This window comes from Lissotriton vulgaris, chromosome 9 (assembly GCF_964263255.1).
Source record: "Lissotriton vulgaris chromosome 9, aLisVul1.2, whole genome shotgun sequence".
In the NCBI taxonomy this organism is placed as follows: Eukaryota; Metazoa; Chordata; class Amphibia; order Caudata; family Salamandridae; genus Lissotriton; species Lissotriton vulgaris.
The window spans coordinates 909,155,073-909,171,832 of NC_141697.1; the positions used below are offsets into that span (position 1 = coordinate 909,155,073).

Below are 16,760 nucleotides of genomic sequence, written 5' to 3' on the forward strand. Positions count from 1 at the left end.
TTTCATTGATGCAAGATAGGAGAAACTAATCCGATATTTTTGTCGAGATCCTTTAGGTCAATGCATAACCTAACCTTGCCATTGGGGTGTTTAACAACTACTAATGGGGAAACCCATTCAGCAGATTCCCCCTGTTCAATGATGCCATCTGTTACCAACTTTTGTAATTCCCTGTGTACTTCATCTCTGATGGAAATAGGCAAATATCTGATTTTGTGGATACATTGGACAGCATCGTGTTTCATTTCAATCCTGTGTTCAAAATCATTCAACAACCCTACTGTGGCACAAAAAAACTTCTGGGACCAGTGCAATTGGGATTGAGAATAATTCCCAGCTTACCCTGATCACTCCAGCCAAGAACAGATGGTCCATGCTTTGCCACAAATTACTTACAATTTGCTTTCCTATCCTTAAATTGGAAATTCAAGATTCCTGGATCCAACAAAGTCAATACTGTCCCATGTATAGCATTTGGCAATAACATTAGATTGCCCCAGTATTGGAACTTTCATAGATTCCCATGCTTTTGTATCGTTCCATGTCGTCGGAATGGGAGTCTCGGTAACAAAAATAACATAGCAGTAGGTACAAAAGAGAAAGAAAAAGGCCGTAGGCCTCATTACCTTTTGTATCATATCCGCCTCTTTTTGTAAAAGAGATCAAACCCTCCTGAAGGAACCTCAGAGCCTCAGATTTTCTACCGCACGTTGTGCTTAGGGAGTCTCCTTTGAGCTCTGCTCAATCTCTACTCTTCAGAAGTTTTCTTTCAGAATTTTTCTTCAGCCTATTGTCCAACATCTTTGGGAGGAAGGCCTAAGGCAATGAAAAATCCAGCGACGGTGGTCTCTGTACTACCGCGCCTCGACAAAAAATATAAAGCACCGGATGATGGTCCGGCGTCTTTGACGGGACACTCGATGATCTCACAAGCGGCACAAAGGAAGTCTTGCAACCCCTCAGCTCCTTTGACAACTCCTCCGGATAAAGAGGGCAGGAGATTGGACAATGCCGGAAAGAGGTTTTCTTCAATTGCGAGTCTTTTAGTGCGAACAGCAAATGCCTTGGCGATATTGGGCAGGTACGATCGCCAACTTTGGTGTGATATTTCGCCATACTTATATCAACTTCCTCGGGAGTCCAAAACAAGACACCGACCAACAAGAAATGCCGGTCTAATGCAAGCAGGCTTCACCACCAAGGATCATTGGGGAATGCATTTTCGATAGCCTGTTCAGGGACATTTGTCTACGCCTTTCCCCCCATTCCACTGATCCCGAGGCTTATCAAGAAGATCATGGTAGAGCCATGCAAAATGATCTTGATATCGCCTGCTTGGGCGAGACAGTTTTGGTTCACAGAACTCTACCTGTTAACGTTGGTTCCTCCTCTTCCCTTGCGAACGATTCCAGATCTTCTCACAATGTCCGAAGGACAAATTTGGCATCCGGATCCAGTGTCATTGCACCTGACAGCATGGCTCCTGAGCAGCGAGAGTTTATGAACCTTCCCATCTCAAATGAAATAAAGGAAGTTCTCTCACAGGCTAGAGCCCCTTCCACAAACAAGACTTGCTGTCTCAAATGGAAAAGATTTTGCATTTGGTGCAGGAAAGAGGATGTTGACCCCTTCTCTTCACAACCTCATCAAATTCTGCCTGATCTTTTATCCCTGGCTAAGTCTAGGCTGGCCCATTCATCCATAAAAGTTCAATTAGCAGCGATCTCTAGGTACAGATGTTCAGCGTATGGACCTTCTCTTTGGTCTTCCAGGATAATAAAACAGTTTCTTAAAGGATTTTTCCGTGTCTATCCCCCGGTGAGGCCTCCTCCTCCTACGTGGGAATTGAATTTGGTCCTCACACAGCTCATGAAGGGCCCCTTTGAACCAATACATCGCTCAGACATGAAATTCCTTTCATGGAAGTTGGCTCTCCTTCTTGCCCTCACATCAGCAAAAAGCATTGGGGAATTGCAGGCGCTCACAATCCAAGAGCCGTTTCTCCAATTCAAAAGAAATACAGTAATCTTACGGACTAATCCAAAGTTCATACCCAAGGTGCCCTCGGATTTCCACTTGAATGAACCTGTTATTCTTAAAGCTTTCTTTCCGCACCCTACTTCACCAGCGGAGAGGTCGCTACATTCTCTGGATGTACAAAGATGCTTGAAATTTTACTTTGATCGCACCAAAGGATTCCGTAAATCCTCCCAATTATTTATTGCTTTTGGTGGTCCTCAGAAGGGCCTCCCTCTTTCCAAGCAAGGTATTGCAAGGTGGATTACGAGTGCCATTCTGCATTGTCATAATGCAGCGGGAAAGCCACTGACCAGCAGGGTTAGAGCACATTCCACAAGATTGGTGGCTTCTTCAACAGCTCTCTTTGTGGGAGTGCATATCAAAGACAGTTGCAGAGCTGCGACTTGGAGCAGCGTGCACACCTTTACAAAGCATTACTGCTTGGATTCCTTGCAACAGGAAGATACGGCGGTAGGCCAAGCGGTCCTGAGGAACCTCGTCCACTGATTGGTGATCTTTCCTTGTCTATCCCACCTTCCTTTTATTCTGCACATTTTGGTTTTCATGTAATGATGATTATTGCCATGTTTATGTATGCCACAAAATGTGCTTATGGATGACTGCTTGCTACTCTGATACAAAAGCATGGGAATCTATGAAAGTTCCAATACTGGGGCAGGAAAACAAGTTACTTACCTGTAACTGTGGTTCCCCAGTATTGGTAACTTTCATAGATTCCCATGCGCCCACCCACCTCCCTGAGGAAAGCTCAGCCTTCAGCAGATATGGTGACTGTTCCACAACGGCTACGAAAATCTGAGGCTCTGAGGTGCCTTCAGGAGGGTTCTAAGGGGTGATACTCTTCTGATTGGCTTATGCCTAAGTTTGGTCTCTTTTACAAAAAGAGGCGGATATGATACAAAAGGGAATGAGGCCTAGGCCTTTTTCTTTCTCTTTTGTACCTACTGCTATGTTCTTTTTGTTACAGAGACTCCCTTTCCGACGACGGGGAAATGATACATAAGCATGGGAATCTATGAAAGTTACCAATACTGGGGAACCACAGTTACAGGTAAGTAACTTGTTTTCTTTCTAAAGATGGACACCCAGTTTGTCAACAAAGTGATGTTTCCAAATGTGTTCACTTACGATGGTAACACCCAGAATCGGATACCACCTTTAACGTGATTTACAACCCAAATGTCATAATCTATGCTAGACACAGTTAACATTAGAGGAATCTGAATCTTCCGAAACCTCAGTTTATTTTGTTATCTTCTTGCACACACTGTACCTTTCTATTAGAATTAGCATTTTTTCTTCTACACATTTGGCATACTGCCTAACCATGCTGCAAAGTGCACATATTTAAAACTTAGCTGGACACTTCATGAAATACATTAAATGCTCCCCAGAACCAAAGTGATAGCCTTAACATTGTTTGTCACTTGGTGACCTCCAAGTGTTCTTCTTTTCCTCAAGTACGTTTTCCCTTGCAAGACCGCTGAGTTATTTTTACTTTTGTTATCGATCTTCTTCTTCCTGTTAAACTAAACTTACCAACCAGTTTGATTTCATTTGACTCTTCAAGAACCGCTTTGGCACATCTCAATGCCAGCTCCGCTTTCTTCACCAACGCTTCCACCTCTATTATTTCCACTTCTGAGCAGCACCAGTAAAAGCTCATGGAATCCAAAAACATCATAATCAACAAAAGAATCTTCAAATCCATAAATAGCATGCGACCACCAACATCTTTAGCTTTTCGTTTGCCTCTTCCAGCTCTTCTTCACACCAAAAACACTGAATTAACCCTTTTTAATTCTCTACAACAAAACATATAAACAAATTTAGCAAGCATAAACATCCTCGTAATACTTGTACCAAACAAATTTCCTAATAAATAATTCTTAATCATACTTAGACAAAGAATTATGCCACACCCAAAGGAAGGGTGGGTGGGTGGGTGGGTGGGATAATGCTAGCCTCCTTTCTCTTTAATAAAACCCTGATTCAATAGTCTGTAAACCTATTCGAATTGCAATTTTATGTCAAGACAGGAGGCTAGCATGCATGTTCAAAGCTTTCTAAAACACATTTTGAATCATGTTCAACTGACTTAAAATCTCCTAAACGTAGAGACATTGACATCCAAAACCCTCCTTAAAGAAATAGGACACAATAAGGTAGCTAACTTCCAGGACAATTCCCTAGACTCCAAGAACTTATTACTTGACAAACTCACAACTTCAGAACCATGGCGACATCCCATAAAAACTTCTACTTGGATTCCGGGGGGGTCTCTTAATCCGAATCCCTTTCTTAACTCTACAAACCAAAGGACTTCTTCCAATAGAAACATCATGACTTGAAGAATGGCCAGCAGAAATCGCCGACCTATAACAGTTCACAGTTCTTTACGACATTCCCTTCTCAAACAAAACACCGAGAAATTTAACTACTTGAATGTCCTCTCGGGTGACACTTCTTGCAGAGTAGAGCGTTGCCACGGATACAATCACACGCACTGTAAATATTCCTTCCAAGATGGCCACCAAACATAGGTTAACGTTATTTCCCAAAGCCTGTGTGTCGTGCACCTGAGCAACACGAACGTAGCACGCAGATTGCTTCACTGACCTATCAACCACAATGTCATCACTTCACGCTGGGTCTCGGTGAGGAAACCTCAGTTGCGGAGCAATGGCCAGCTCACCATTGTGGCATGATCTCTGCTAAAACAGCTCCGGATCCATGAACCAACAAAGCAGGTGTGATGATTCTGAGAAACGCAGTCGGACATGATTCCAGGAATGCACACTGCCCACACCTCCTCACAGCATGCTCCCATCTTCGAAGGGCTGATGAAAATGACATCCAGTGCGGGATCGAGGTCTGTTGATCTGCTCGTCGCCACTTTGTAGAGATGACTCTGAGACCCTTCAGGATTGAGGTGAATTTATTACTTAGACATGTCCAGTTGCAAGAGCTGGCTCTCAGGTATCTGGCTAACGACCACAAGGCAACCCAACATTAGAATGTTGGGGATGGGGTGACACGCAATGCCAATGGGACAGGGGAATGCATTACATCACAAAGGTGGAAAACTCACACTCTATCACATCATTAAAACAGTAGGTTTATACATGTGACATTTTAACTTGGGTGATGTGCATCTAAAAATTGTATTTAAAATATATTAGCCAAGCATGGATAGAAAAATGTAGTGCTCATAAATGCATTGATATCTTTGTTTTCAGCATATTGTGCAGACTCAACATGTTTGAATTGTATACTAACTTTACGCTCGTCTTGTGGAATGGCATTCATGTGATTTTATTCGATTAAAGCACGTTTATGCTCTTGGTGTGTAGATTCATATACAGTGTAGCTCACCTTCATGCCACACGGTGGAGAACCGTAGTAAGTGATCTGCATGCAGTAGCCTTGTGCTCAAGCTTTATAATCCAGATGAATGTGTTGAGCAAATCACGACTGAGCAAACACAACAACTGCTGTTTTTTCTAATAAAGGTCAAAGACACTGCTGTAGTTGTAAATCTGGAACTTAGAAGTGTTTAAAATAGCTGACATTCATTTGTGCATGGTGTGGAGATCGGTAGCTGTCATAGCTTTTAACTGGGGCATTTGGGACTTTTTGAGACTTGTGTGGAAAAATCTTACTAAAATCATTTTAAAATAGCCTTTCTGCTTAAACATGCAGTTTTTTATTAGCTCATACTAGCACATTAAAACTGACCTCAGCCATCCCTCTATTTTAGCGGGAATAGAGTCGCGGGCGTCTTTCTCGAGCGCCATCTTAGGTGAGGGGATTTGAGCTCGGCCGCACTTTGGGGGCTGCGTTCTAGTGGTTGGGCACTCGCTTACCTATTTAAAAACTGGCAATGCAAGCGTGCAGCAGGTGCGCCAGAGGCAAGCCCGTCTGCGCACTGGTCGCGCACAGCGCCAGCCACGCTGCCCGTTGTAGTTCAATCCAGAACAGATTAGTGTATACTAGGGAACAGCTACTCGCCATAGGTAAGAAGTACAAAGGGGAGATACGTCCATTACCTACTTATAAGGCTCAATGTAAGAACACCCTTAATTGTGGAATGATCAATTGCAGATCCCTGGGTAAACACTACCAAGAGGTATCCACATGTTAGAAAATATGGAGTTGGATGTCCTCTTTTTAACGGAAACCTGGACCACCTCAGACTCCCTGGTGCAAATGGGCTTTGCCTGCCCTGATGGCTATAAAATATTTCATAAACCGAGGACACTTGGAAGAGGAGGGGGATTTGGGGTGCTTTTTAAGGAAGAATGGGATTTTGCACCCCTAAAGGTGGATGAGGTCGCTGGGATTGAAAGGCTGGGCTTCTCACTCCAGGAGACTACGGGCAGGTTACTCACAGGGGTCCTCTGCTATAGACCCCGGGGGCCTATAGCATTAAATTCCTATCATTGACTTGAGCCTAAGCCATACACGTATGCTGGTATTGGAAGATTTTAATTTATGGGATAATGGTAGCTTAGATAACCATCTAAGGGATCTAAAGCATACTTGCGAGAATCTTGGTCTCCAACAAATGGTAATGCAACCATCTCATTCAGGAGGACATGTTTTGGACCTCTTGTTTGCGAAACAGGCCGAGACAGAGGTGGTCGGTATCCTGCCGAGCCTAGAAAAGGGCGGTGAGAAGGTGGAGGAGGGCCTATTTGGACTCGGACAAAAAAGCGCTGAAATTAATTCAGATCCAGTATAAAGAATCTATTGCTAGGGCCAAAGCAGATTTTTATGCCAATTCTATTCTACAAGCCCCCAATAGCACAAAAGTGCTTTTTAATATAGTTAGGGATCTATCTATCCCAACCTGTACAAGCAATAAGGTAGTGGCATCGCAAAAACTATCATGCTATCTCGAGGACAACTTTTTGCTGGACAGGGATCAATTTGGCTTTTGCCCAGGACATGGGACTGAGTCGCACTGGCATGGGTAATGGACAATCTGCGAATGCGTGCTGACAATGGTGATTCCTCTGTCCTAGTATTATTGGACATGTCAGCCGCATTTGATACGGTGAGCCATGCCATGCTGGTTGAGAGATTGGAAAGCATAGGGATTAAAGGGCGGGCCTTCCAGTGGCTTCGGTCTTACCTGTCAGGAAGACAACAGGCTGTGTCTTTAATGCCGTTTATTTCTGACATGTCGCCAGTACATCAAGGGGTGCCACAGGGCTCTGCAGTAAGCCCAATTCTTTTTAACATCTGCGCCCCCTATTCCCCATCATTAAGTCCTTTGGGGTAGACCTGGTCAACTATGCAGATGACACTATATTGATAATCTCCCTGGAGGGGAAACAAGCGGTGTTTATGGACACCTTCCAGGAGTGTATGTGTAAAATGGCAAGTTGGCTCAGGAAAAACTCCTTACAGCTTAATGGGGGAAAGACAGAGGTGGTGTACTGTCCTGCCACCAGAGTGTCTTGTCACCTGCCGACAGAGTTTAAACTTACCTTGGAACCTTTGACTCCAGCTAAAGTTGTGCACAATGTGGGAGTTATGGTTGATAAGAATCTCCAAATGGATATGCAAGCCAACAAAACTGCCAGTGTGTGCCTTTCATTGCTGCGAGTATTGCGTAAGATCCTCCCCCACTCCCAGAAGACACTCGACCACTTGTAGTGAGAAGTGTAATACGGAGTAGGTTGGATTATTGTAGTTCTCTGTACCTGGGAGCACCACAATATATTGTGCAGGGGCTGCAGAGAATACAGGCAATGGCAGCAAAGCTGGCGCTAAACAGACAACGAGGGACTTCCACGACATTGGCGCTAAGAGATCTTCCCTGGCTGCCCATCAAGGAGAGAATTTGCTTTAAATCACTCTGTATTTTCTATAGGGCAGCACATGGACAGAGTCCTATTCCTTTGCAAGAAATGTTTACTTGGTATAACCCACGGCGGCAGCTCCGTTCATCCAATACCAATCTGATCACAACTACCAGGTTTAAGAGGTCCCGGAAGGTGGGTAGAGCCTTCGGAGTACTTGCCTCACATACCTGGAATGCGCTGCCTCTGACTCTTAGGCAGGAAAGTTCACTGATCGGGTTTAGGAAGAGTCTGAAAACATGGCTCTTTCCAAGGAACGCTTCTTAGCTCCTCTGCTATTGACAACTGACTCTGCTATTGATGCCATCCTTGATCCAAGCGCCAGGATACCCGTAGGGTGGCAGTTTTGCGCTATACAAATATCTATTCCATTCCATAAATCAAAAATAAGAACGGCATCACTGTATTTTCTAGATTTTACGTAATGGCGCTTGTGCCAGGCATGACAAAATATTGTTGATGTACAAGAAGGGGTTGGTATGCCAGATTAGTTTGCGATTGGTTCAGAGAGAATGGTGTGGGAGAGAAACGACACTGGAATGGAGTTTGCTGTCTTACGTGCTAATACAATGTTTCATTTTCAGTGGTGAGCTGCTGGTGCTGGTACCATTTGTACACAGAACGCATGGAGTCTAGCCTTTGTTGTGGAAGCAGTGGCATAGTTAACAGTGGTGCAGCGGCACAGGGCCCAGAGTTCTGATTATTGCTGTACTTTAATACTACTGCAGCTGTGAAAGTGGCCATTTCAATTGCTCACACTAGGCTCGCCCTGCCTATGCTACTGTGTGGAAGGTGATCCATATCAATGTCTATCAGCGGATGGTACCAGACCCTTTGTTTACATAACACGTTGCTACACCCTCCTCACATTGCTACACCCTCCTCACATTGCTGTGTTTTACTCCATGAAGAACAATAAACAGGTGTAGATAGCTTAGCATGGTAAAAAAAAAATGTTTCGCGGTTGCTATTCTTGTTGCCAACTGTAAAAACATTGATTTGTGTGAAAGCAGGACAACCGAAATGGCACAGTAAAAGAACTTTAATATGTGTAGCGTTTCATTTGTTTTTGTTCCATCTTGTTTAATGCCACGACGCGTTTAGTTTGTTTACAAGCAGGAATATGAAATTAGTTAACTAGTTTGCTCCCTGTACTCTATGTTGAGCTTACCAAATCTGCATTCAGAGGAATTGTTATGTTCATATTTTTCAGCTAGCAAATATATTTGAGAACACTGTAAGTAAGTGTAAGGTTTCCAACTTTAGCATCATACGTGAAAAGGAATCAAGCATATATTTGGTATTCATCAGGCTTCTTCAGACCATCAATTACAAGTGCGTCCTTTTGGATTTTCGGACAACATATCAGGCATTTTGCACAGAAATTACAGTCATGCTAGGTATTGCTACCAGTCTGAATTGTACATTTAGGGCCCGATGTAGGTAATCCCAGATTACCGATTCTTAAATACCGAATCATACCGATTCGGTATTTAAGAACTGGCAATCGGGATGTAGGTATATTTACCAAATTATTTACCGAATCGGAATAATTCGGTAATTACCGAATCGGTAAATACCGATTCGGTAATTGCCATTCATTCCTATGGGCCTGGAGGCCCATAGGAATGAATGCCAATTACCGAATCGGTATTTACCGATTCGGTAATTTAAGGAAACATTGAAGGGTGGCAGGGTGTCACTTTGACACCCTGTTGCACCCCTCAATTATGTATAGGTGCACATGTTGCAGACATACATGCCCTAAGGGCATGTATGCCTGCAACATGGCACCGTTTAAAAAGCAAAAAAATGCTTTTTAGAGGGTTTTCATTATTTACCACCAACTTCTAGTTGGTGGTAAATGATGAATTCTTACACCCCTGTAGCAGTGATTTCAGTGCTACCTACATTCCAAAATACAGATTCGGTATTTTTACCGATTCGGTATTTTACAGAATCGGTAAAATTACCGATTCTGTATTTTGAAATGGCCCTACATATCATTATCAAAATACCGGTCGGAAACGGCCGAAAATCGGTATTTTCGGCCGTTTCCGACCGGTATTTCGATACCTACATCGGGCCCCTAGAGTCTTGAGTGTGCTACTTAACAACCTGAGTCATATGTTAGTATTAAAGAAATCAAAGTGCTGGATTGCAAAATTATATATTGATAACGGGGCTATGGGCATGCACAGGGCACTTCAGTGTTATCAGTGGGTGTTCATTTGAAAGAGAAATCATTAACTTGGCCTGGAGACTGAAGTATTCCATCACCCAGAAGAAGTGGCTCCTGTAAGGCGACGCCAATACTTGATTAGGCATTGATACCAACCTCTCCTCTACCTCACTTTGTCAACAAAAGGTCTAAAGAATAAATATACAAAAAGTGTACATCCAGCATCCTCGCAATGCACTTTCTTTCCATTTTTCCTGTTGTGTGATGTCCGACCCTCTGTGCTGTTTGGTGTGTGTCTTTGTTGCCTGCATTACGTTCTGTCTGTTGTTTTGTAAACCGAGGTACCTGGCACTCCCGGTCTCTTAAACCTGCATCAGGCCCCTATCCCACAAACTGTTATCCATCACAACTTGATTTAAACGATAGACCCTTTTCTGCTCCTTCTTCCCTCTATTATAGTATATTTTCATCTCCTAATTCCTTTTTGCCAACTAAACATCAAAAGATGCTTCTAACTACCACTGACGTGGAACAGAGAATTCCAAACACAAAGCTCCTTCCCCACTGTTTCATTTTTCATCCATTCTACTCTACTTTAATATCTAGCATTTTAATGTGGCCTTCGAACAGCCTAAAGAGCTATACAAGCAACCAATAGCATTTATTTACCATTTGACCGTTATAATAACGTGACAATAATCTATGTAAACACAGCATTACAGTGATACTAAATTCCACTCAGTATTAGCAGCCCATCATACTTACAAACCTTTGTACGCTCTCCTTACAGTTAAGGGGATGTTGAATGTCATGTGCTTCTTGTCAGCCTTGCCACTCAACTGAAAACCAGGCGTTTCACATGGGCGATGTGGTGCTGTCCACTGTTCCCAAGAACACCTCTTTACGTAAGAATACACCCAGTGAGCTGGCAGGTGTTCCTGAAGGGAAGGGTTTGGGAAGAGAGAGGAGCTACTGGAGTGATGAGTCTTCTGGTTACCCTGGTCCAGTCTCTGTCTCTCTTTCAGGTTCTCGGCTTGTCTCTTAGCATCTTCTTCTCCAGGAAGCGCCATGTGGATCCTTGCTAACAATCTGCAGTGGAACACACCCAATTAGATCTGTAGTAATGTTTACCCCAAAAGTACTCTTGTTCTTAGAACCTTACTTCTCAGGCACACAATGTCCTTTACCTGGCTCCAATGTTGTGGGAGATCTCTACCACTTGTCCGTGATAACAAGCCCAAAGCAAGTACTAGTCAGCTGGAACCATGTTCTAAACTTTAGTCCAAGAGACTGTTCTTGCAGTTGTTCCAAAGTCTATTTTCTCAACGTCGTGCACCTTTGGACAAATCCATATATCTCTGGAGTCATGGTCCTTGTCGTGAGGAGCTGGATAGTTAACACTGTCCAGCCTGAAACGTCTGTGTAGCCCGGTGCTATGTATGGTTCTTACCTTTAGTGAATGTTGTAGTCCTCCTCCTTTGCAGGGGATCCAATCTGACAGTCGCAGCCAGAAGACAGCAGGGGTTGAGATTCTCAGCAGCGTGGTAAGTTTTAGAATGTTGGATTCCCAGGATCCTTGCTGGGAGTCAGGCAAGGTGGTCTTCTGACCGCAGATCCACAAAGTCAAGCAAAGGACTCGTTTTGGGGTGCGGTCTTTATACATACACCTCTAATATGGCTGTTCACATGTTATCAAAAGATCTAGTGCAGAGTGGCGGAAAGATTATAGTTCCCTAAGATTAGGAGTAGGTAGGTGTATGGGATTGCAGGATGGGGGTGCAGGCGAAAGACTGTTGGGCACCCTTCTCCAAAATGTCTTGGAGTAGAAAACCCTTGCCATGCAAGGAACCCGGGGAGATGGACGGAACCCCAGAAAATAGTGCAGGAAACACTGCTTACATACAAGAGGAATGGTGTCCTATGTGTAGTTTGAACAATCCTTCCAATTTCTGGGCCTCTTTGCTTCGTCCAATCCACCCCATGCGCTAATCTCCACATCCAACAATTTATCTAAGTGGTCACTTAATTGTGAATGTTTAGTAATCCGTATTTACTGTCAGCAGAGTGACCATTTCCCCCCCAGACTCCCAAATTCCCCCACTACTCTTCTGCTATATCCTACTCAGTCTGGTCAACTATCTGTGTTTAAAACTTGGAGGACCGTAAGGTAAAGCCAGTGTATGAGTGTTTGTCTTAGATAACAGCAGTCCCAAATCCGCAAACCTATTCCTGATTTTCAGGCCCTTTTAAGGCTTCGGTATTGATCCCACTAGGCATTGTTTTTATGTAGTTGTCACCAGAAAAATCTTATCTACTGTCGCCAGCCAGTTTAAGTGATGGCAAAGCTAATGGGTTTTGCCTATGTGATATCGATTGGCTTTGTAAATGTTTTCATTAGACAAGTTGCAAAGCAGCATGGGCTGCAGAGCAATATGGCTGACATTAATGGGGGGAAATTGTTATGAGGCGGCCAGTGTTGACCGCGCCATAGCGCTTGTTTTTTCTTTAAGCCATGCTGCTGTGCAACTTGTCTAAAAAGGTTTTTTTTTTAAACACAAAAGGGCATCTATGTGGCACATGAGTGCCTCACTTAGGAAGCGCTGGAAGTTCGCCCTCCTTCACTGTGCCTGCTAGCTACCTCTTTTCCCAATACTGTCCTTCATCGCACCATGTTGTTGCATATTGCAACAGCCCCGCAATATATTAAATTTGCAGGTCTAGAAGTCCCAAGACTCCCTCATTCCTGTCCAATTTCAATATATCCATGCTGAGCTTACTCCTCCTGTGAAATCAAAAGGTTCCTGGTAGGCCGATCTTGGGATCAAGCACATTGAGCTCTGAAGGAGATATAGGCAGCGAGGGAGAAACACCATCTTACTCCTTGCTATTCTGCCCATGATTGACACCAGGCGTTGATTCCAGAAATGTTACTGACAACTTGAGTCCCTGAAGAACTCTGTCCATATAGTGTGTATAATGTTCACTAGATGTATGTGCTGTCTGAATAACCAGTAAAGCAACCTCTGCTGCTTCTAGGGAAGACCAATGTGCGGGATATCCATCTATTCCCCGACTCTGGAAATTCTTTTTCCAGAGGTATTGCATGAGGCTCAGTCGCTAGTGCAAACAGCAGTGCCTAGTGTCCCTCCCTATGTCCTAGCTCTTCAACACCAGTGTGAACTTTACTTTGCATAAGTTACAAATATAACATTAAATGTGTATTTGTTTCTTTGTCTTTCTGTATGGGGGACTGCATAATGGGTGGACTGTGTGTATTGGTGATAATTGAGCTCTGCATGAGACATTTTTTATGCTGGTGTGCGTGTGGGCCACTGCTGAGTGTTGACCTTTGTGTCCATGAAAGGTTAGGTATACTGCTTCATCTGCATAGTTTAGTGCATTTGTGAACTATATCGTTGTGTGAATCGATTTGTGTATCTGAGGCTTTATCAATGTTTGTTATATTTGATTACAAACTTGCAAAAGGATAGGCATTGTCGTGATCTTGTGGCACCACCTATTGTTTTTTTTTATAGTATCTTCAGAGATCAAATTATCTTCTAAAATAGAAGAGAAGGTTAGGGGAAAGGTGAGAAAGCAGCTTGGGTACAGTAGGGAGTTACCCTGCTCTCTCACAAGATGGGAATGATGAGAGAGTGTTCTCTAAGTGATGTTACAAAGTATTGGTAGATTGTGAAACTGCTAGATGAACTAGTGGAATGGCAACGATGGAAAATTGATCCTTCATCAGGGCATATAACTTGTTACAGCTCAATCCTGGACAGTGATGAGATGACAAACTAAGCTGTTTACAAAGCAGAGACCGTGATGAATTTGATGATTCGTTCTAAAACAGCACAACAAAGTTATATGCTGGCAATTGTATCTTATGTTAATCACAAAGCTCATCTACTGGGACAGATTTGCTCACATAATGCATGAAATGATGCAAATGTAATAGATGAGCAAATCTTAAAAGATGCATTTTTCTTGGTTTATTGCAGATGAAGGCAGAGGATTACCAGCTAGCCAAAGCTCAGTTCTACAAGCTTTTGGTTGCCAAAGGTATGGGAACGTGGCCTCAGAAGGTTCTTGTGGACAATTTTGGTTTCAGGGAACAAAGTCAACCGGAGGATTCTCTGAAGCAACAAACCCAAAATGTCATCACACCTGTCACTGTATAGCATACAGGAGAAGGCGGCTGAAAGATCCTTTGGTCACAGCGTCTAGAGATACCACCAGAGTTGTTCATATGCTGTTAGACTGCTTAGTGTGAAAGCTGTGTGTGACAGATTATGAGATCTCTCACCAAAGTATTTTGATCTAGATACAAAATGGCAGGCATCCAGTGTAGCTCAGTCCATTTCTATCCCGGGCTGACTTAGCATGGAAGAACCATCCAATCAAACACTGAAGCGAGACAACCACTGTGGGTTCAAATGGCTTGATCCCAAATACAGAACATGAAAGCCACATTCTGCCATGCAAATTGAGGGCAAATTAGCTTGAGGAAATAGTTTCCATCTTCAAAATCCAGGACCAGCCGTGCATTGTGTTGGGTGATGGACCACGAAGGAATCTGTTCAATAGATGTCCAGCTTAAGTCCAAGCATTTTGGATCTCCTATCTATCAGTCCGGTACGGTTCTGTATTACACTGCAGGTTAAAAAAAAATTCTCAGTTCTTACTGACCTGCTAAAGAGTGCAATATTGAGCCTTCTTTACCCATACGTAGAAAATAAAACCTTTTTATTGGCATCCCTGATGCATTCACTGCACTACTACCTGAAGAACAGCCCAATGAATAATATTTACCTTTCCAGTCTAGGAAGGACACTGGGCCAGGAACGGTTTCATTTCTTCGTTTCAGCAATTTTATTTAGGCTTTGTGGAAGGCAAGATATGCCCTTTGTGTTCCTTTGATTTTAATTTTAGATAAATATGCTACTGGTATGTTAATTATTTTATTTATTCTTGTTTGTGTGATTTCCCACAGGCATGGAAACGAGATTCAGGTTGACTTTCCCAAAAATACCCCAAAATTAAGAATTTACCAAAAACAATCAGTAAGAAGATTTTCTGGGATTTTACTAGGTGTTGATGTAACCATGATAGCGCCCAAGAGCTGAAATTCATTTTGTATGTAACTGAACCTAATTTTTATTTTCTGGTGCCCACTGTTTTGCAAGTTCTGAGTTTTGTTCATTTGCCTACATTTAAAATATATAAGCATGTATGTTATGAAAAATTAGGCATGTATGTAGAGATAAAAATGTCCTAGTCTTGATGTTCTTGTTACATTTGTGGTGTTTTTTTTTAAATTCCTTGTTAAGTTATGTGATCCATACTAGGCATCCGAGAGCCCCAATGCAAAGGTACAGTTGGTCAGCGCCTACAGTGTTATCACTTTAACTTTTGAAATAAAAATGCACTGTTTTGTTGCTCTGCTACTTTCTGTGGTGTAAGTTGTGTAGTTCTGGCAGGCCTATCTTGCTACACGTAATTTGTTCAGGGTGCTTGAACGTTGGCTCAATGTTGGTCAACTTCTATAACTGTTCTTACCTGTAGAGGGAAGGATTCAAAAAGTGACAGTTCCCATTTTAGCTCTCGTGGCATTCTTTGCTCCTCAATACCGAAAACTGCTTAATGGAAGTATACCATACTTTGCATGTAAGTAGAACTTTACTCAAGGAAGTGCCTCTGCTTGGCGAAAATCCAGTTAATCATTTTGGATAAATTAGTGTTGAATTTTTTTTCCAGGGTGGGCATGAAGAGGTTACACTTTAAAGATATCTGGACTATCCTATTTTGGATACTTCCATGGATTCACAAATCTATGGAGAATTCACAAATTCAGTTAAAATAAAAAGACTCAGTATTGGATCAGGGACCTTTTTCTCCCACCATGTATTGCAATCTCATTATATGGTTGTCACACAAGAGTTTCATTTACGATCTTCCTTACCCAAAGCAGTGCAGCGAGCAAAATTAAACCGATCAAGCATTTGCATCGCCAATAGGTCTTGCTTTTGTATTTAACCATGCAGCACATTGTCCTTGGTGCTACAACATCTGTTGTTACTTCAAATGCCACTAGTAAACGGCCAAACACACCGAAGGCTCGACCTAAAACATTACTCCTGGATCAGAAATGTTGCGCCTGTTACAGAACAGTTTGATCACTGTTTAATTGAAAAGCTCTTGCCTAGAAAGGGGCTTTGAATCCTGTGTCTCTGCCCTAGCAAGTTCCCAATTACAACTTCATATCGCATAGAGGTATGCAGTGGCAGACAGATGGGTGTGCGTAATGTGTGATGGGTGCAAAGTACGCAGACATAACTTGGTTGGGCAGAGAGAGAAGTGAGGGGCCAAGGAAATCAGGTGCTGTGCCATGCACAGTTGCCATTTCTGAAAGTAATCGGACAGAGGGTTTTTACTAAGTGTGTAGATTTTCTTATGCGTCAGTACCCCGACTCGCACACCCTGCCTCTGCATTCTTAGCTTGAATGAGCACTTATTTCCCATTTACTATATTTGTCCCTAAAGCCTACCACAGACCGACTATAGCTTTTAATAAACAGCACAGCATTAATACATTTTTCCAGGTCTTGAGGATTTTTTTCGTTTAACTTCCAAACAATGCATTATTACTCCAGGATTACTTGTTA

At 42.8% G+C, this 16,760-nt stretch overlaps 1 protein-coding gene across 1 annotated transcript in view; it reads left to right on the plus strand.

Annotated features, from left to right (window-relative positions):
- LOC147692491 (adenosine deaminase domain-containing protein 2-like) overlaps nucleotides 1-15,536 on the plus strand; it is a 539,931-nt gene extending 524,395 nt beyond the window's left edge. Inside the window, exon 11 of the mRNA XM_086936797.1 lies at nucleotides 14,097-15,536. Within this exon, the coding sequence (XP_086792923.1) occupies nucleotides 14,097-14,276 (180 nt within the window). The 3' untranslated portion in view covers nucleotides 14,277-15,536. The remainder of the gene's footprint in view (nucleotides 1-14,096) is intronic.
- Nucleotides 15,537-16,760: the final 1,224 nt, after the last annotated feature.